At 32.5% G+C, this 23,162-nt stretch overlaps 1 protein-coding gene across 3 annotated transcripts in view; it reads left to right on the top strand.

Annotated features, from left to right (window-relative positions):
- The window catches only part of LOC128982799 (uncharacterized), a 104,240-nt gene extending 82,000 nt beyond the window's left edge, over positions 1-22,240 (top strand). For all 3 annotated transcript variants that reach the window (XM_054401811.1, XM_054401810.1, XM_054401812.1), the window contains exon 6: positions 12,891-22,240. In XM_054401811.1, coding sequence (XP_054257786.1) covers positions 12,891-13,013 — 123 coding nt within the window. In that variant the 3' untranslated portion in view covers positions 13,014-22,240. The remainder of the gene's footprint in view (positions 1-12,890) is intronic.
- The last annotated feature ends 922 nt before the right edge of the window (positions 22,241-23,162 follow it).

Genomic DNA, 23,162 nt, shown 5'->3' with positions numbered 1-23,162 from the left:
TGGGTTTCAGATTCATCAACTAATTTTCTAAGTCCTTGTGAAGACTCATTTTGTAAAGGTACTTGACTGAATAATCCTTTTAGGTGAGAATTTACAATCAGCCTTTTGTTGTCATACCTGAGCTTTAGAATGTCCCAGGCCTCAAAATAGTTTTGATCTGTAGACGGAAGTGACTGCAATAGTTGGTGTGCCTCCCCTTTTAGACAAGATTTTAGATAAAATAGCTTTTGGATGTTTGGAAGCGACTGGTTGTCATGGACAATAGATATAAATAACTCGCTGAATGAAGGCCATTCCTCAATATTCCCATTAAATGATGGTAGATGTAAATTAGGTAATTTGACTTGAGAAATAGGGTCAACTGAAACACTTTGTTGAATAGAATTAACCGAAGGAACAGGAACTAGATTAGGGACATTAGTTTGATATTCACTTAGTAAATTTAATAATTTAGCTTTAGTTGCAAAATAATCATTTTCGAAAGCTCCTAAAATGTCATCATTAGCTTGTTCCTCATCTATACTGCTAATTTCTTCATGAATTTGAAGATACTGATCAAATAGTTTATCAAGCTTTTCTTGCCTTACAATCAGGTTTGCCCTATCTGTACTGGTAATACTCACATTTTCTAGGTAGGTATTGATTCTGGTAAGGGATGATTTCACTGTACTCCTCTGTTTTAATAATGTTGTTACTCTTTGCTGGCTCATATCGCGTGGCATAGAAGGACCATAAAGAAATTATAGATATTTACTCAGAAAAGTGGACATGGTTTTCTCATTCATTTACTCACTCAACTCAATATTTATTTACATTTTTGAAAGTAAACACTAACATTTTAATAATTAGAAAACATATGACTTAAATAAAGAAATTATGGTAAAGTCTAACCAGAAAGAATAAATTGTTATAAACTATTTTATTTTCTTACAAACACAACACAACACTGAATTATATTTAGTAAACAACTGCATATGTAAAATGTAAAAACATATGATGGTCCATCACTAATCCAGACTTGATGAGTTGGGTTGCAATATTCAACATCCCCCCTCACCCAACTTAGCTAGGTAAAAGTCCTAGGCACTTTTGGAATTTGTGATGTTTTGGTTCGCTTAGTCCTTTAGTAAAAATATCAGCAACCATGTATTCTGTGGGTTTGTAGTTCAATTTTATTTCTCCATTTTGTACTTTTTCCCGTATAAAATGTTCTCTGATACTGATATGCTTAGATTTACTTCCTATAATGGAGTTTTTAGCCATTGTAATAGCTGATTGGTTATCACAAAATATTTCAATGACTTCTTGAGGTCTTCCCATATCATTAATCAATTGTTTTAAATGAATGGCTTCTTTTACTGCTTCAGTCAATGACATGTATTCCGCTTCACCCGTAGACAGAGCTACAGTCCTCTGCTTTTTTGATTCCCAGGAGATTACAGCACCGCCAAATTTAAAACAGTAGCCGGTGTATGATCTCCTGTCTTCACTGCAGGCCCAATCTGCATCTGCTGCTGTTTTGAAAAATTCAAGACACAAGTTCTTTGAGCCTTGCAAATATCTGAGAACCCTCTTTGCAGCAATCCAGTGTTCTTTTCCAAAACAAGAGTTATATTGGCTCAGGTAACTCACAGCATGTGTTATGTCAGGTCTTGTGGCTATTGACAAATATATCAATGAACCGATTAAATTTTGGTATGGGTAGTTACAATCTTTTTCATGTCCTTTAACCAATTTTAGACCTGGTGTTAGTGGAGTTACAGCTGGTTTGCAGTCAGTCATATTGAATTTTTTCATGACTTCATTTATGTATTTCGTTTGTGACATTGATTTCCTTCCATTCTTTCTTGTAAACTCTACCCCCAGACAATAGCTTAGTTCACCTAAATCTCTCATTTCAAAAGTTTTCATGAGCTGGGCTTTGATGTAATTGCGCTATTTTTGGTTCTTTGTAGTAATTAAAATGTCATCTACATATACAGAGATTATTGATTTGCATCTACCTACTGTTGAAATGTATATACAAGGATCAGCTTGAGATGGTGTGAATTTCAGTTCCTTTAGTTTTTCATCAAGCTTCATATACCACTGTCTTCCTGATTGTTTTAAACCATAAACTGCCTTTTTTAGTAGACAAACCTTTTTGTTTTAAAAATTTTTTAAGTCAGTAATCATTTTCTTTGTTTTGTTGAATAGTTTTTTATCTTCATTTTCACTCTCATCCACCATTATTTCTTGGAGGTATCTCTCAAAGTTGTTAGGAAGTTCCATGTAAACTTTTTCTTTTATTTCTCCATTTAGAAAAGCAGTTGAAACGTCCATTTGATCAATACTTAGATCATCTTCAACAGCAAGTCCAAGCATTAGTCTTATTGAACTTAGCTTTGCTACCGGAGCAAAAGTTTCATCGTAGTCAATGCCTGGTTTTTGTGCAAATCCTTTTGCTACCAATCGCGTTTTCTTCTTTCTAGCTCTCCATTTGGTTTTAGTTTCTTCTTTAATACCATTTTACAACCAATTACATTAATTTCTTTGTTTCTATTCTCGAGCACCCAAGTTTCATTTTTTAACCCTAGCAGTGGCCAATGTTAGAAGTGGGGAATGGCCAACCCATTTTGGCGATTTTGCAGACCTTTTTTTGAAAATTCGTAAAAATTCAACCGTACAAGTAAACCTAGCCAACCTCATATTCATTTTGTTCGGAAAGAACAGGAGAATCTAGAAATAGTAATATCATAATGATTTAGACAGTGTATTTTATCGATAAAGTGAAAAAAATAAAAAAATTTGAATTTTTTTTTTTGAAATTTCAAAAGCGGCCTTGGTATTTTTTTTCTACGGATTTCTTTATGGGAAATTCATTATATACATTTTGTAGAAAATCTAATTCCCTACATAGAAATATATAACATGTTAGGAAAATATTTTTTTTTTATAAGTTTATGGGGCGAAATATAATGACAAACGGAGAACCGAAAAAATTGAGAACCGTACAGTGTTAGTTTATGTTGTAAAAAGTTCTATAACACATGTGTATACTAATAATGATATATACATGTTTGTAAAGCTAATGAAGTAAGGAATCAAAAAAAGTCATAAAGTTTATGGTAAAAATAATTTTTTACCTAAAAACATACGTATATAAAATAATGTTTATATATTTTAGCGATTTCTCGAAAAACAAAATTCACAGTACTTAGTATACAACTTTTGTACCAAATTTTTTTACTTCAAACCAACATAATAATCTTGTAGTGTATTCAATTACCAACATAAAAATGTATAACATGTTAGAAATATTTTTTTTGTAGGTACGTAATAGGGACATAATAATACAAGAACCGCAAAACCGCAAATAAGTGTAAACTATAGCCTACAGTGTTTGCTTGTGTTGTGAAACATTATGTAGGCTGATGATATGTAGCCTACATATTTGTAAAGCCAATGAAGTAAGGAACCCAAAAAAGTCATAAGTATGATGGTAAAAAGTTATTTTCACCTATGATTATGTAGGCCTATCAATTTGAGAACGTTTTGAATTTTTTGCGCATTTCGAGAAAATGGAGTGTACAGTATTTAGTAGCCTATATAATTTTTTACCAAATTTTTTACACCCAAACCAATATAAACATGTTGTAGTGTATTCATTTACCTTTATAAAAATGTATAACACCTTGGGTAAATCATTATAACCCCTCTGAATGTCAGAATCGTCATTTTTGGACATGATGCTAACAAAATAGCCTACAGTAGTAGGCCTATTTAGTATAGGCTATAACTTTTTTACAAAATTGTTTACCCCCGAACCATTATAAACATGTTGTAGTGTATTCATTTACCTTTATAAAAATGTATAACACCTTGGGTATATCATTATATAGGTACAACAATCTCTGAATGTCAGAATCGTCATTTTAGGACATGATGCTAACAAAACACAACCTTTTATGAACACTATTCCACACAATTCAGTAATATTTATGCATGAAGATAACTGTTATACACACACACAACACTTCACTTACACTAACACTACGAACTAATAACATATTTAGTAATAAATCGCGGATAAAACTATTACGGCAACAACACAAACAAACAATGGCAATACAAGACAGCTGACAGACTGTGGCAGTAATGACTCACTTCCGTCGTCTACATCACTGTCTACATGCGAACATACAGAAATAACCCTGAGTGCAGGGCTGCCACTCTCTGAATCTAAATTTCTTCCTCTTCAAAATGATATACTATATGACTAGTAATAATAACTTTCACTGTATATAATTCGTATTTTCCATACTGTCACCAGACGACTGTTGGCCATTTGTTAGAAATTTCGAAAACAGCTGTTTTCATAAAATCGTACCGATTGTGCAATCAATATTTAGTTATAAATATCACTACCACAATGAAGATAAAATCAATGGCTATCCAGTGGTATCACCCGCAACATCCCAAGACGAAAATTACCCGAGCAGGGTAATGCCAAACAAGACGTGTTTTGCCAGTTCCCAAGTGTCGGCTGCAAAAGTCGTACCGCGCCAAAATTTCATTTGATTTCTAATCGTCGTGACATTGTTATATACCTGCTACAGGGTTTGTTTATGTAATCAAATGAAAGTTCAGAATGTGATCTTTCGAATGGTATATATATTATTCTAATCTGAGTTGATTGTAAGTGTTTTGTTTACCGTTAAAAAAATTTCGGCCCATACCGTAACCAGACGACTTTGGCCATTCTAAGCATCAACGTCATACCGTAACCAGACGACGGTTGGCCACTGCTAGGGTTAAATGAGCTTTTATTTCCTCTTTTATTGCTTCATTCCATTCCTCTGAAGATTCTAAAGTTGAATCTTCATTGCAGGTAGCTGACATTTGATAATCTTTTGTTGACAGAGGAGGTTTTCTTTGCCTTTTCTGTGATACCCTTATTTCATCAGTGTCTAAATGTTCATTTGAGCTTAGTGAGTCATCAGGTTGATTTTCAATATCATTTGAGCTTGGTGAATCATCAGGTTGATTTTCAATATCATCTTCGAAAATAATATCATTTTCCATTTCACTGTCATTTTCTTCTTCAAATATAGTGTCAAAATCAGACTGGTCATCATTATTTTCGCTCTGTTTGATCGGAATAATTCAAAAATCTTGATCTTTTTTATCATTATCTTTTATTTTATTTTGCTCAAGAAGATTGTAATCATTTACATCTTCATTTCTTTCATAGTACATTTTTGAAAGAACTTTTACATCTCTTGCAATTTTAACCTGCTTTTGTTGTGGCATCCAAATTCTGTATGCTTTTGAATTGCTTGCATACCCCACAAATATTCCTTGCTCCGCTTTTGGATAAAATTTTCCTTTTCTTGAAGCTTTGTTTAATACAAATACTTTTGATCCAAATACTTTCAAGTGTCTTACTGAAGGCTTTCTTCCAGTCCATTTTTCATATGGCGTTAAGTGTTCAGTAGCTTTTGAAGGGCATCAATTTCTTATATAGTTAGAAGCAGGGGTGTCCACAGGGAGGTTTGATGTCGCAAAATGCGACATCAGAAATTTATTTGGGGGGGGATTTTATGATTTTGGGGGGGGGGGGATTCAAGCCAGTGGTTGGTTAAAAGATTAATCAGATAATTTTTACGACCTCCTTAATTTATTACTGGGGTAATTATATGCAATCAAAATCCCGTTTAACATTTTATCTTGATTAATAAATCATTTTATAATTGCTATAAAATATATAGATACTTTTATGTGAATTTCCACTTTCTGACTCGTATCATGTTTGACAGTGAGAACAACTCCATGCCAACTGCTGTCAAAGTATTATGGTTGGCTTATTAAATTGTATCTGCAATTTGAGTTTGTTTTTACCATTTATTATAACCTCATTCTCAAATAGTCTCATTGCCTTGAGGACCTATTGATGGTTTTTTAGGTTTTTTTATTATAATATATACTTGATTCATAAAAAACCAGTATTATGATAATGATAATCATTTTGCTATTTTTACAACATGAACAACAACATGAAAGCTTGTGATAATATTTGGCTCTCCCAAATAATTATGCCTGGGTCATTTATTCATTGGAAGAAATTGACATACAGTACTGTGACAATTTAATTAAGGTTTTTGATAGGCTATGTGTTTACGTTAACCTCAAGAATTGAAACACATGATTCTGGATTAATTAAATTGTATTTGTTATTGTCTTTTCTTGAATATAGAAATAGATATATAATTATTTTTTACGCCACACTACACTATTTTGACGAACTTCACATGCAAGGATTTAGTCCAGAAAACAGCTGTTTGTCGCCAGCGTAATCAAATGGGGTTTCATACAGTAGGCCTACTACTGTACTGTAATGAGTTTTGCCGGACACCAATCAGCTGATTATACCGTATTTGGGTGGCAATGAGTGGTTATAACAAAAACATAACCTCTCTTAGAGGTTATGACTAGTGATTTTTAGTCCTTTAGTTGGTGGTAATATATAGGGATTGGAACGGATTTAGTAGTATGGCGTAAACTATCGTATGTCACTCGTCCAAAATGTGTTGGCCGGACTCGTATAAAAAAACCACTACTCGACTTCGTCTCGCACGGGATTTAGGACTATTAACGTAATATACTATTTTACCACATTATGATGTTTTAACTGTTTTACATATAGGTACATTAATTGGTGGCTGAAAGTTACGTTTTTCAGGCCATGCCAGCTGTCATCGTCATTCGGGGATCGAGCAGGTTTTTACATCCCTAGGGCCGCAAAATCAGCTGACCGCTTACTTTCTTAAAACATTAATGCATATTAAATACACAATCAGTATCCATAACATTGCAATAGAGTTGTTTTATTGTCACCGCTGCCTAGCAACTATTTATTATTATTTTTGCTGATTCCTCAAGTAATTTATCCACATGACCTTAAAGTTGTAGTTGTGTTGACTATATCAGTGTGCAGTGCATTATCATTGAGGTGAATTAGTGGTAATAGGGTATAGTGTGGTGAATAATAGCGTTTGTACCACGGACTGAAATGGTTTTGCAGTTCTCGATCGTTTTAAGTCCTCGACTTCGTATCGAACTTAAAAACTATCTCGAACCAGCAAAACCTCATTTTTGGCCCTAGGCACGAAATATACTATTAAGTTTAGGCCTAGTAATATTTTTGAGACTGAAAATTTTACACTTATTTAAAAAGGACCAAACTCAGAAGTGGATTAAAGGGCAATTTAGAAAATATCTCAAACTTTTTGACATAACTTAAAGTACTTTCTCCCCTACAATTTAATATGGTAAAAGAATTGTTTATGTAAAAACCCTGATCCCAAAAAAGTGGTTTTCGAAGTGATGTGTTTGTCTGTCTGTATGTGTGTATATGTGTATGTATGGTACAGAGCTACAGACCACGCCTGTGGTCCGAGTCCGATTTTGATGAAATTTGATATTTTAGGTACCAATCCATGGTCTCTCCAGATATTTTTTTTCATTTTGGATTTTTAATAGTGATTATTCCATAAAACCCTGTAAAATAATGGATGAATAAAATTTTCTCAGAATTGGCCCGAACGATTTTGATTAAAAATTAACATGTTATACTCTTTGACTATGACAAAAATTGCCCTCTATGCCGTAAAAATTATGGTTCAAAAGTTATTGCAACTTTTGTGATTTTCCCTTTTAAAACCTATTAATTCATGAAAAATCGGATTTAAAAAAAAACTACACGGCCAATTTTGATTCAAATTGTGTGCATGTTAAAAATCCAACTCATTTAAATTAAAACTAAACAAACAAATAGTTTGCTACTAGAGTTTTAAAGCAAAATTGTCCATTTAAATTGGGTTAAAAGTTTGATTCAAACGCTTAAATTCCCATAAATTTAAAGAAGTGTCGGGGGCACCCCTTCCCTCCCCGCATTATAAACATAACTATGGGTTAGCCCCCACTCCCCAGACCTTCCGGCATGGGTTAAACAACGAATTTGGGGGGGATTCTGCGACGTGAGCTTTGGGGGGATGGGCACCCCTGGTTAGATGTGTTAATAGCTTTAACAGCCCACATACATCCTGGTAGATTTGATTCTATCAATAAACATCTTGCCATATCCAATAATGTTCTATTTTTTCTTTCAGCCAAACCATTTTGTTGCGGCGTGTATGGAACTGTTAGTCTTCGCCTTATACCACTTTCTTTCAAGAACTTGTCAAATTCACCATTACAATATTCTTTGCCGTTATCTGTTTGCAGAAACTTGATTTTATTTCATGTTTGATTTTCCACCTCATATTTATTATATTCTTTGAAACGTTCAAAAATTTTGTCATTACTTTTCAAAAAATATACATAGCAGTATCTTGAATGTTCATCAATGAATGTTCCAAAATACTTATTTCGTCCAGGTGTAGTTACTTTCATAGGACCTACAATGTCAGAATGTATGACTTCTAACAAGCGTACATTATTTGCAATCTTTCTTGATTGAAATGGTGTTTGTGTCAATTTTCCTTTAATAATACACGTTTCACATTCTCCAATTTTGTCTTTCATGTTGAAGGTTAATCCATTCAAAGATTCATTTTTTAAAGCTGTTTTTAAGTCAACCTCGTTTAGATGACCTAACTTCTTATGCCAATCTATGATCTCAGGTTCTTTTGTATAGTTTGATATTTCATTTACCATTATAGATTTTGTACTTTTGACATAATAAAGACCACCCTGACGTTCTGCTGCCACAATTACATTTCCTCTTTTGTTTTGGACGACAGCTTTCTCTTTTTCAAAAATCACTTAAAATCCTTTATCTGTTATTTTACTGACACTCATTAGATTTGTTGCCAAGTCTGGTACAAACAGAGTGTTATTCAAATGTATGATTTCAGAATTTTTTAATTCCAGCGAAACCGTTCCTGTTCCAGAAACATCAGATGTCTTTCCTTTAGAAGCAAGTTTCAAAATTCCGTTTGAATTTTTTATATCTCTGAACTGTGATTTCTCTCTACACATGTGCGATGTACATCCACTATCAATACACCAATCAGATGAAGTAGAACCTAAAATGTTCAAATTTGAATAGAAACATTCAGCCTCAGCTTTAAAACTATTTCCCATTTGTTTGGATCTACAGTTGTTGGCTTTGTGTCCTATTTTTCCACATCTAAAACATTTAACTTTGAAACCTACTTTTGTAGTGTTGTTCTCATCTTGTTTCTTATGACTATAAGTGTTGTGAATACCTTTCTTGGAGTTGAACTGCTTTGTTTTGCAATACAATGTATCTTCATTATTCGTTCAAGTGTCTTTTGACCTAGCTTCACTCTCCTCAATTACTTTTATTTTTAAATCATTGTTGGTGAAATTAAAGTTAATGAAAGAATAAATTGTTATACACTCTTTTATTTCCTTACAAACACAACACAACACTGAATTATATTTAGTAAAGAACTGCATATGTAAAATATAATTCAGTGTTGTGTTGTGTTTGTAAGAAAATAAAAGAGTTTATAACAATTTATTCTTTCATTAACTTTAATTTCACCAACAAACACTGTTGCGACAACTTAAGCCATCCTGAATTTTTTGCATCCCCCCCCCCCCCCCCCCCAAGAATTTCAATGACACAGTCTGCGTCACAGCCTTCCCTTGTGGGCACCCCTGATTTACAGCCGTATGACTTAAGTTCTTACCTGGATATTCATTGTTAAACACATTTGCAGTTATCCTGGAACACTTATGCTGTGCCCTATGAATAAAAATAAAGTCTATTTTTTTAGCTTACACCATATTCGATTAGGTACTACAGAAAGTAGTGATTTTGAAATTAGTACTACCATTGACTAGTCAATGGTACTACAGAACGCAGCCCACGTTTGGGGTTTTCTCATCAGCTATAAGACTTTCTTTTCACAAAGTAAAACGTGATAACTTGTTTGTCTATCTGTGTATCAATAATTATGAATTATTCCCTTCCTTTAAAGCACCAGCAAATGTGTATAGAGACAAGTTTTTGGCTGTTTTTTTTTTTTTTTTTAACTTGTTATTATTTTAACATAGAAAACTGTGTTTTTCTACTGCAATGTTTAAACAGTAAGAGATAGAAAGAAAACTTTAACACATAAAATGTTTGTTTAAAAAGGACCTTTCAAATTATATGAAATTTGTTATACCTTGCTATTTAAGAATTTTGAGTTTTCAGCTTTCTTTTATTCTTCAAATTTGAGATTTTTTTTAAATTGGTAAATAACACGGAAAATGCCCTTACTACAAGTTATTTTAAAGAGTAGCTCAAGAATAAGGTTGAAAAAAAATTTGGCGCTGTTCCGTTCAGTAGTTAGGGTAATGCGTTAACTAACTTCAAAGTCCTTTTTTAAAACGTTTTGACCCACTCAGTAAATACGATTAAAGATAATTAATTTTTGCACCAGAATGATAGGGGTTATTAGACCTATAATTTGATGTATCACACAACCCATGTTTACATTTGAAAATTTCTCAAAAAACACCCCAACCCCCCAAATTGGGCCCTTTTGGTGCATTTTTCAAAATTGAAAATAATTTTATTGGATTTGGCATGTCCAAATTAGGTGGAAATGAGAGCGAGCAAGTGTTAAAAGTAGTGATGAGCTGATTCCTGAATTGGTCGATTCTGATACCGATTCCGATTCTACCACTTTGGTTTTGATTCTCGATTCCGCACTCGACACTGATACCTGTTAAAAATTCATTTAATAACACATATAACTTATGTGTGCTTATCGCTATCCTTATAAATAAAGGAGCATGTTATTTTTATTTAATCTTTATATAATAAAAAAACTGCATTGCTATTGATTAAGGTTACTTATATTAGCTTAGCCAAGGAAAATAAGATAGGCTACTTCAAGAAGACGTGCATTTTAACATATTTTATTATTTTAAATTGAGACAACTTGCATCCAGGATAGCTTGCTTGTATTTATTTCTTGCAGTACCATAGGCTAGTTTGTCTTAAAGGGGTTTTGGTGTGATTAATATCTATATATTAATTTGAAACTGTTTTTCTTTGTCACAGCTATTTTGAGAGAACGGCTAGGCGTAGAAACTCGGTAGAGGTGTCTAAAGAAAGGTCTTGGTCTGTAGATAAGCCATCAAAAGAGAAACATGGTGAATTCCCTTGGGGCTCTGCCCCAGTGGCCTTTGAATTCCCATCCCATGTTATTCTTATGGAGGAAAACGGGGTTTTTGTCACAGCTAATTTGAGAGAACGGCTGGGCATAGAAACTTGGTAGGGGTCTCTAAAGAAAGGTCTAGGTCTGTAGATGAGCCATTAAAAGAGGAACTAGGTCAATTCCCTTGGGACTCTGCCCCAGAAGCCTTTAAAGTTGCCTCTTCAGATTTGTTTACATTACGACCATATGCATAATTCTACTTTTTAATGAGACAGCTGTTAATATTTAAATTATGATTTATTGAATTTGTCAAAATGAAGTACAGTATTTTCAATGGGTTTTTCTGATTTTAAAATGGACTTTCTTCTGCATCGTGTCATGTTTTGCATTATAATTTTCTATTACCAAATCAGTGGAAAATCCTATTATCACAGTAACTCTTTTCTTTTATGGAGTTAACTTATATCTATTGTATGGGTTGGTTTCTGCCTTTTTTACCACTTCTTGGAAATTGTACATAGGTGATAATTCGTTGGCATATTGCATCTGTAGACGAAACTTGGGTTGGTGTATGGAATGGAAAAGAGTGAGAAATCCTGGACAATTTGATATAGGCATAAAACTGAATTAAGACTGTTCTACATTTCTTGAGCAATCATTGAAATAACCGATTTGCAAACAATGGAAACATAGAAAAAGTCATAGAACACAACCAAGTAGAAGAAATAGAAATAAAGTTTTCTTTTAATTTATAATCGTTATCATAGACAACCTAAAGCGGCTATGAGAGGGAAAAATTTGTAGAAACCACTAAAAAAAACAAGATCAGCTTTTTGAAAAAAAATATATTTACAAAAGATTTTGATTATATCTAACTGTTGTGTAGATTGTGAGTATTTCCATAATCTTTGAGTCGCCTCTAATGCAATTGCTCGAATTCGAGCAACAGGTACACTAGTTTAGTATGATGTTAAAAAATATATATGGCATGTAGCTAGCTTACTTACCCAGTAGATGTTGTTCCCAATTTACAAGGACTAACTGTTCTTTAAAAAGTACCATTTTACTGTAGGTTATTGGTCTTACAATTAAATTAGTCTAATCAGATTTTTTAAGATTAGTTTCACCACCGCCAAAGATATTTAATTGTCACATCATGATCTGATAGGGGTAATCTAAGCACATCTTCATTGAACATGTTGTTGGCTAGATCAGGCAAGCTAAACCTGTACAAACTGTACAGCGACAGCCAGCCACTTAAAGTGCATCATGTAGACGAGAAGTGCCACAGTCCAATTTAAGCACATTAATGTTGACTAGATAACCCGTTGTGCGAAACAAAGATGACATCTCCTTGATTGTGGGAGATGGTTCTGCAAACACAGGAATCAATGGGGATGTCTACATGACCATGGTAGATGTTTACACTTTCGCCGTGATCGTGCGAGATGTCACACTATTACATCAAGCGATGATGATCATAGGAGATAGTTACGATTTCATTGCGCTGTTTACCAAATTGTGTGGGAGTTGTGCCCACTAAAACTACTCTAAGCTATCAACAATGACACGAGATTTTAAATTGTTTTCCGCATTATTCCTCCCAAATCCATTGTTGATGGCTAAGCTACTCATATTCCAAATGAGGTTATCTGTTATCTCTCTTTTATGAGTTGAGTCAACAATTCCATTTGCAAATATGTTCATGATATTTTTTTCTTTTTACAGGGACGCGGAATTGGAGTGACAATTGGATGTTTGTTAGGGATGATACCTTTGCTATTTATGAACAACAAAGACGACAAAGATAAAAAAAATAAGGATAAAGAAACTCCTAACACAGAAGAGTAAATCAAATTGTACAAAATACTTGTTTCAATATTTATTTAATGTTATTTAAGTCTCGCCATATTGTTTACAAACATGCAGTACAGTATTTAGGTGTCATTATTCTATGCACATTAGTTCCATATTATTATACAACATTTAACAGTCTGTCCATGTACTGCCTGCTGTGTTGGTATTGCCTTTGAAGTTTAAAATATGCGATGTAGAATAGAAGACTTATAGCTGAAAGTGCTTTATTGAAATTTCCAAACAGCAGTTAGAGTTAGCACAATAATTATGAGTTCACTTTTGATATACCGTAGTAGGCGATAATGATATTTACCACGGTACAGACGGGATGAAACTGAATATCATATACATAAATCAGTGTTGTGATTTCTTAAAGAAATTAACTGTCAAATAGATTTTTAGTTAAATTTAATGTTTGGAGATATTGTTTTAAATTGCATAGTTATAAAACAGGACCAATCTTTAACATAGATACATCACATTTACATTTGAGTGAGACTTAATTCAATTGAAAAGTTTGTACTGAAACTCTAGATTAAGTCAAGTAAACTTTGTTTTTTATTATTTACTTACTGTTTATGTAAGTTGCAGCAACTTATCGTTGTGGCAATAGTTTATTTAATTTAATAGACTTGTTTTAGTGACAACTGGATGCCAACTTACAAGCTTAATCTTTATTAAAAATATTTAATAAAATTGAAAATATGTATTGTTTTTTTTTTCAAGATTTTTGGAGGACAACTCTGAATCACAATATTAATTATGTACTGTTGTCTGTCTTCCAAATGAGTTAGGTCTGTTTTATTTGTAATTTTGGTATTAAAAATACTACTCAAGTAAGGAAGTGGTTTGTACTTCTACCATAACAAAGTGTAGGTGAAGAGTTGTATGCATCAAATTTTTGAACTCATGATACAAACACCAATATTACAGTTCTCCAAGTTGGCTAGTCATGTTTTCTCTTATTGCCTCTTCTTGTTATTTGCTGTAAAAGTGTTTTTCTGTAAATTGTATTTATAAATTGTGTTTTTTTCTTTGTACATTATTGTAATTAGTTTTAGACACTCAATTTATCAAACTAGCAATTCAAGACAATACTGTTGGTGTTATGAAAAATAAATTAGTGTTAATTACATTTCATTACAGTAAACATATCAAATTTTGAAAATAATAACAGGCAATCAGCCGATACGTTAATGAAACTTCATGCTTTGCTCTATCTCTATCCAATGCCATATAAATCTGTTCTTTTATTTTAAGCCCACTACATATTTTATTTCAGCTCTAAAACTTGTATAATTTGGCTATGACTGGGTCAATTAGGTATGAGCAATGTAATTATATTGTAATAATATAAAATGTTATCATGCTTTATACTGTACAGGGTGTTTTTTTTTTATACAACTCAAATAGTTACTGTTTTGAGACACATTTTAACCAAAAAACCAGATTATATGTTTGTATTCCTGTTTACGTTACTTCAATGCCGATCTGCATTATTGCACAGATATCTATGACGTTTAGTGTTATTGGTAATTTATTGTAAATAAGACTCAATGTGATATTTTCACAAGCTCAAATAGAGTATATGTACCTTTATGCAAAATTCCCATATAGGAAATAAGCTACAGTAGAACCTTGATAATCCGATCTCCGATGGTCCGACTCCACGCTTAGTCCGACCGTGCCGCCTACACAATAGGCTTCCGCTAACATAACTTCATTGTGCAAGAAAAATACCTAAAAAAAATTATAAATTGTGTTTTTTTTAGCGAATTTTCTATATAGGGAATAAGCTATTACCGTAGTACTCATGGTAAGACCTGGACGCGGGACCGATTTTTTTTTTTTTTCATTTTGAGGTCCCTAGAGGCCAAAAACACCATCCGTTCAAATTCATATATATACTCATATGAACTATGCACTCAGCATAGCAACGCTAGTGGCGCTGCCTACGAATTGACAGGCAAAGCTCTCTCAAAGTACGCTTTTTACTATGCGGTTGGCATCCTGGGTTATAGTAGTATGTTTTCTGTGCTAATGGTTGCGGAGAAAATACCAAAAAATTGTAAATGTACAAGTCAGAAATTATTCAGGAAGAGACAAGTGGGCCTTGGGAACAGTTGAAATTAAAGATGGTAATCTTCATTATTACGTTAGAATGGATGATGGTCAAACTTGGAGGCGACACGTCGACCAGATGCTACGCACAAAACTTTAAGGGGGGGACCATTAAAATTCCCATGTTATTCTTATGAAGAACTAGCAGAGTACCCGTCCTTCGTACGGGGTTGGTATATAAGTATAAAATACTTATTGCAGTTGTACTCAAGCTTTGCGTTTGCAATAAGGGAGGACACAGTTTGATAAAATTGTATTCTTTAAATTTACTGTATACTATAGTATTACACATCTACCATAGCCGTAACTTAATTTAACAAACCTAAACAATCACCTAAACAATGGAGAAAAATAAATTTATTTTTATTAATTATTAAAAATTTGCAAAATATCACAAATGATTCATGAAATTAAAAATATAAACATAACTGTACGGTACTTTCCTGTTATCTGGTACCTGCGAAAAAATTCTTGCCTGTTATCTGGTACCTGGTTGTACTTTGGTTAGGTTAGTTTATCAATAACATGAGTATTGTAAGTAAACAAACCTAACCTAACCTAAACGGTAGTATGTGCTCCGGACTCTGGATCGACGAAGTTGTACTTGTGGTTAAAGTTAAAGAATTTTTTCGCAGGTACCAGATAACAGGAAAGTACCAAAAATCCTACTTTTACAGTTCTCATTGCATCTCACAGTTTTTTGGTACTCTTAAGATCAAATTAGCTGTTTTCATAAATGAAAAAAATAATAGTGCTGCACCCTGTTGGTAAATCTTATAACTTATTAATGTTTTTGCAGATCATAGAACCAACTTTTTTAGTTGAAACAGCTGACAAATCCTTTAATTACCTTTAAATATGAATACTCATAAGGTTAACATGGGGAACTACAGAGCCACTGGGGCGGAGCCTGAAAGGATTTTTGTGATAAGAATATACCTATATGTTAATCGGTAATGTGAGCTATTATCATGCCAAATTTCAGCCAAATCCGCCCAGTAGTTAATGCGTGATAGAACTTCAAACAAACAAACACACAAACTTTCACATTTATAATATTATTAAGATAAGTAAACTGTTGTAGTTTGCTTGTTTGAAGTGAACATATTTTGATCAATTTGCAAAATGTTTTTATTAGGTACTTAACTATTAACATTTTACAAAAAAAAAACAGTTTTACCCTCCCTGATGCTGCAAACCTAAGTACTTGTTAAACTAATTCTATTCAAATAGGGAATAAATGTTATATTTTTAAGTAGACATTTTAGTGTAAATCCAATCAGGCAAATGGAAATTCGCTTAGTCTGCAGGTTTGCTGCTGCGGGGGTATTAGTCTAATGTGTTGAAATTTTGTTTTATATTTAACTATTTCTGCCCATTATTTATATGCAGTAGGCTCCCACATTATTGTTTTTACTTTGGAAGTAGCCAATATAAGAACAGGAATAGGCCTATATGTTAACCAGGTATATAAGATACCTTCATACAAAGTTTTATTTAAATCGGATCGGTGGTTCTTGTGTTATTGAGTAGCAGACACACACACTATCTCAATTTAGCAAATTTCCCATATAGGGAATAAGCTATTACCGTAGGTCTCATATTGGTAAGACTTAGACTCTGGACCAATTTACTTTTTTGTTTTTGAGGTCCCCAGGGGCCAAAAACAGACCCATTCAAATTCATATGTCACATATGTGACATGATATGATTCATATGATTCATATGTCATAGGGTGAGTTTCTACTGAGCGTGTTTACTTCGCTAGTAGGTTCTACTCACTAAAAGGAACAAAAAAGTTCCTATAAACCCATGTCAGATTTTTTTCCGTTTGGCTCGTAATAGGGAGTTTTGTGTTTTTCTTATTTCATTAGACTTTGCTCCACAATTTATGCAATAAAAACAAAACAAAATACTTAAGAGAGTTATAGTTAAAACCATTGGAAAGAATTTTAAATTTGCTATAAATCAAAGGTTTCATGCAACAATTATACCATTACATAGTCCGCTTTGTATCCAAAATAAAGTAAAATTACACTAAATTAATTAATTATGTAAATTTATATGACCCCACTTTAATACATAAACCTACATCTATGCAATGTTTAAATGCATAAAAAACTTGGGCCATTTAATAATCCTTTCAAATGATATGCTATTCAATACTATTATTGATAGTAGTAACCAATGAGAAATTACTAGTAGACTGCAATAAAACACGGTCTACATATTTAGCTTTGGCAGCGTTCTTACTAAAGAATTTACAGATGTCATATTTTCTAAAATAGCTTATATGAATTCCATAACAATAAAAGTAGTTTAAATTAATTTTTGTTAAACTTATTTGCAATTAATCTAATTATTCATAAATTATTTGTTGTAATTGAATAGTTTAAATTCCATGTTGTAATGAAAATAAATAAAAGCAATACATAAAATATTTCAATACCGTAGGCCATTATCTATAATAAAACTAGTCTCGATTGATGTAAGGTTAATAAAACCCTAACAAAACTCCTATACCCTAATTTAATACTCCTAAAATAACAGTATTTAAAATCAAAATATGTACTAGGTACAGTGTTGTTATTAAAAAATTTAAATATAGAATTTAAAAAAGAAAGATAAAAAAATGTAAATACCTTAAAAATGTATGAAACTAGCATGTTTTATATCTATTGTTTTATTAACAGTCAATATAAATTTGCTAGGAAAGATTCCCTTTTCGGTCAAACATCGATGAACACGATAAAAGTACTTGCATTGGGTAATCGTCTGTTAGGAAACCGTCTACTATGCTCACAACGGCTTTCCGCCACATTGCCGGAACAGTAACCATATACAAAGTGTATATCAGCGTACTCTTGATTGGTAAAAGGTTCCATATTATAATCAATGTTTAAAAACTCCTAATTGACTTGGAAACACAAAATGAAAACAAATTACTCAACAATGTATGTTCAAACAGCTGAGTTATTTAGCTGGTAAATGACAAATCAATAACTGCTGACTTAAAACAAGTAAAAGGAAATATAATTAAACAGCATTTATGAATCAAACAAACTACATCTATATATTAATTTGAAACTGTTTTTCTTTGTCACAGCAATTTTGAGAGAACGGCTGGGCGTAGAAACTCGGTAGGGGTGTCTAAAGAAAGGTCTTGGTCTGTAGATGAGCCATCAAAAGAGAAACATGGTGAATACCCTTGGGGCTCTGCCCCCGTGGCCTTTAAATTCCCATCCCATGTTATTCTTATGGAGGAAAACGGGGTTTTTGTCACAGCTAATTTGAAAGAACGGTTGAGCGTAGAAACTTGGTAGGGGTCTCTAAAGAAAGGTCTTGGTCTGTAGATGAGCCATCAAAAGAGGAAAGAGGTAAATACCCTTGGGGCTCTGCCCCAGAAGCCTTTAAAGTTGCCTCTTCAGATTTGTTTACATTACGACCATATGTATAATTCTACACTACTTTCTAATGCAACAACTGTTAATATTTAAGTTGTGATTTATTGAATTTGTCAAAATGAAGTACAGTATTTGCAATGGATTTTTATTTTAAAATTGATTTTCTTCTGCATCGTGTCATGTTTTGCAATATAATGTTCTATTACCAAATCAGTGGAATATCACAGTAACTTTTGAAATTATTTCTTATGGAGTTAACTTATATCTATTGTATTGGTTGGTTTCTGCCGTTTTTACCACTTCTTGGAGATTGTACGTAGGTGATATTCTTTGGCATATTGCATCTGTAGACAAAACTTGGGTTGGTGTAATTATTACAATGGAAAAGAGCGAGAAATCCTGGACAATTTGATATAGGCTAAAAATAAAACTGAATTAACACTGTGATACATTTTTTGAGCAATCATTGAAATAACCGATTTGCAAACAATGGAAACATAGAAAAAGTCATAGAACACAACCAAGTAGAAGAAATAGAAATAATGTTTTTTACACTAAAATCACTAGAAAAAACTAGATCAGCTTTTTGAAAAAAGATAAGATATTTACAAAAGATTTTGATTATATCTAACTGTTGTGTAGATCGTGAGTATTTCCATAATCTTTGAGTCACCTGTAATGCTTTGCAATTGCTCGAATTCGAGCAACAGGTACACTAGTCTTTATAAATGCAACATAACTTGAGTTTATACATTTTATGAATTTAATTAATCATAATATTTTTTTTATTCAAATAATGTACAAATTGTATCAGATTGGTCAATGAAATACAATATGGAGTATACAGTAAATATTATTAACAGTAAAAACTCTGAAAAAAAAATCTTTGGACCGTGTTTTATTGCAGTTCGTTAGTAATTTCTCAGTGGTTTCTATCAATAATAGTATTGAATAGCATATAATTTGAAAGATTATTAAATGGCCAAGTTTTTCATGCATTTGAACATTGCATGGATGTAGGTTTATGTATTAAAGTGGGATCATAAAAGTTTACGTAGTTAACTAATTTAATATAATTTTTACTTTATTTTGGATAAGAAGCGGACTATTTAATGGTATAATTGTACATGAAACCTTTGATTAATAATTTAATATTCTTTCCAATTGTTTTAACTATAACTCTCTAAAGTAATTGGTTTTTCTTTTATTGTATAAATTGTGGGGCAAAGTCTAATAAAATAAGAAAAACACAAACCTCCGTATTACAGCCAATCGGAAAAAAATTAGACATGGGTTTACAGGAACTTTTTGGTTCCTTTTAGTGAGAAGAACCTACTAGCGAAGTTAACACGCTCAGTATATTTAACTGAATATGTATTAACTGAGTATATTAACTCCCATGGAAGGTGTCTCAAATTGATTACGGAAGAACGGCTTAGCGTACAAGGATGAAATAAAACTATTTCCCGCTAAATCAACCCCAAGGAATAACGTAAAAATATTTTTTCCCCGATACAGGGTGTTCCAAAAACTGAGGGTCACTAGTTTGAATTTTCAAATGTCAACATATGTCATGTTATGAATCATTTTAAAGGTATTTAATAGGCAAATATTTTGGCGAAAACAGAAATGAATTATCTTTTTCCATTTTGAAATGGCGGTAGTTTATTTTGAAAAAATCATTATGTTTTTAATATTCAGTGTTTCCTATACCAATGCACTTAGCCCTTCTCCGGTTGAAAATTTTGAACAATGAGAATTTACAAATGTTCAAAAATCATTTTTTTGGGGAATTTTTATAAATTAAAAAAAACGTTACTTGTAGCATATCAAAGTAAAGCTAATTTCATAACAAGTAAGAAAGTTCAACCGGAGAAGGCCTAAGTGCATTGGAACAATTTTTGGAACACCCTCTATCGGGAAAAGTTAAAATATTTTTACGTTATTCCCTGGGGTTGATTTAGTGGGAAATTTTTATTCCATCCTTGTACATTAAGCCGTTCTTCCGTAATCAATTTGAGACACCTTACGTGGGACACCCTATTCAATATTCATACATTAGTGTGTCCTTTAATAAAAATGATAACATTTTTATGAAATTTTGTACTAACAAGTAAACCTACGTTAATTCAAACGATTTTGCGAACCAACATGATCGGACTATGGGAACAGGGATTTAAATATAGGGTTTTATGGGGTAAAAATTATTTGGTTTTTCAATTTTTTTACTCTAAAAACAAATAATTTTGTAATTTATTTCCAAACCATTTTTGTAGAGCTTAAAAGTCAAATAATTTAGTAGCGTTCTTATGCGCTTAATGGTTATGGAAAAAATTTGTTAACTTATAATTCCAATGTTATTCTTATGGTAGCCTATATAAGTAAACTGTTGTAGTTTGCTTGTTTATGAACATTATGTTGATCAAATACAGAAAATTTGTTCATTTCATATTCATTTATTAACATTTCACTAAAAAAACACTATTTATTACCTTCCCATTTGAGGAGATAATTTATTGAAAACATAATCAGGCAAATGGAAATTCTCTTAGACTTCAAGTTTGCTGCAGCGGGGCTGTTTTGGTTTTCTAAAGATCAGATTTCCTTTAATTTTTTATCTATCTATACTATTATAAAAAAGAGGTGGTTGCTGTATGTGTGTATGGGAAAAGTAAACTCGAAAAATACTGGTCGGATTGGGCTGAAATTTGGCATGATGATAGCTCACATTCCCGATTAACATATAGGCATATTCTTATTTCAAAAATCCTTTCGGGCTCCGCCCCAGTGGCTCTGGAGTTTACCATGTTAACCTTATGAGAAATGGAATTATTGAATCTTAACAGCTGTTTCAATTAAACAAGTTGGTTCTGTTCTATGATGTTCAATAGCATTAAAGTTACAAGGATTACCAACAGGGTGCAGCACTATTATTTCTTTTACATTTATGACAACAGCTAATTTGCAACCAAAAGGTGAGTGAGCGTAGCGAACAAACTTCAACCAGGACGTGATTGAGCCATGCGAACGAGATAATCTTGAAAATTAAGAAGTTAAACGGGGCAAAGCCCGCGGGTTACAGCTAGTAATTCTATAAAAGTTGATATCTGACGTACTGGAAAGTTAATTTCAAACATACTCTTTGAGCTTGTGAAACTCCCACCAGTGTCTTATTAACATAAACAATGAATTACCAATAACACTACTATGTAATAATACACAGCTGATTGGCAATAAAGTACCTAATGAAAACAGGGATACCAACATATGAGCTTGTAACGTCCTAGTGTCCTACAGTACTTTTAATTTGGTCGTGTTTGAAAAACACCCTGTATTATAGATTTATAGCCATTCTTAGTACTAATAGAGCAAATACATTCTTCATGTATTTTCTTAATATCTTGTAATGTTTTCCAAGAATGGTGCCGTTTTTATGGTGCTTCTTGAAGGGAAAGTCAAATTGCACATAACGATGCTGATTACTTTGTTTTTTTGTTTTTTTTTTAGATGTGTAATAGTGTTATTGATTGTGATGTTATATTTGTTCTTTGTTAATTAGTCTTAGAAATTGTTATAAAGCTTTTAAACAGGATTTTTTATGTACTTAATATATACTTTATGACTATGAATTTTACCTTTGTTTCAAACTAGCTTACATCAATCAATAAATGTAATCAACACTGTTTTCATTAATAATCCCTGTTTTTAATGGATGTGTTGCAGAAAGTCAACAGCGTCGGAAGGTCAAATAATTTATTCTTGTACCATTAGATAAAAAACAATATATTTTGCTGTAGCCTTAGTATACATGAGTTTGACCTAATGAGATTTTGACCTAGTGAACAGCTCCTACGATGACGAATATTTGATCAAACGATCTATTTCGCTGTTTCAATGAGTCAACAATACCGCTAGGTTCAAATTCTGTTCAAAACAACAATAGTCCTCTTGACGCATGACTTCAATAACTTTGTGTTTTGGCGTACTTTAAGTTGTGCTAAAGTTTTGAAAATTGGCACAGAGCTTCTTGGTTAGTACTACTTTATGACTGTTTGGTTGGAATTTAAATCTAATTATCGACCTTTAAGTCGTAATAAAAGTTGTATGTAAAACTGTATGTTGTATGTATGGTGAAATAGTTTTAAATCGTGATTTGTAACATGCAAAAGTTAGCATTCGAGGATTTTTTTTTGTTAGAGAGGTTTTGTCTGTGGCAAAGTTGTAGCCAATAGTTAGATGTGTAAAATCTATATACATAAAAGGCAAAGCCCTCACTCACTCATCACTAATTCTCCCACTTCCCATTTACCTAGGAGTCTGAAATTCGGTACACCGATTCTTTGGGCATTAAATAGGAAAACTAAGTAGTTTTTATTCTGATCGGGCTTTCGGGCTCCGCCCCAGTGGCTCTGGAGTTTCCCATGTTAACCTTATGATTTTTCATATTTAAAAGGAATTAATGAATCTTAACATCTGTTTCAATTAAACAAGTTGGTTCTGTTCTATGATGTTCAACAGCATTAAAGTTACAGGGATTACCAACAAGGTGCAGCACTATTATTTTTTTGTATTTATGATAACAGCTAATTTGCAACCAAAAGGTGAGTGAGCGTAGTGA

This window comes from Macrosteles quadrilineatus, unplaced genomic scaffold, assembly GCF_028750875.1.
Source record: "Macrosteles quadrilineatus isolate MER2022 unplaced genomic scaffold, UCM_ALF_1.0 Scaffold_1__1_contigs__length_201487025, whole genome shotgun sequence".
NCBI lineage: Eukaryota > Metazoa > Arthropoda > Insecta > Hemiptera > Cicadellidae > Macrosteles > Macrosteles quadrilineatus.
This window is presented reverse-complemented; position numbering and strand designations above follow the sequence as displayed.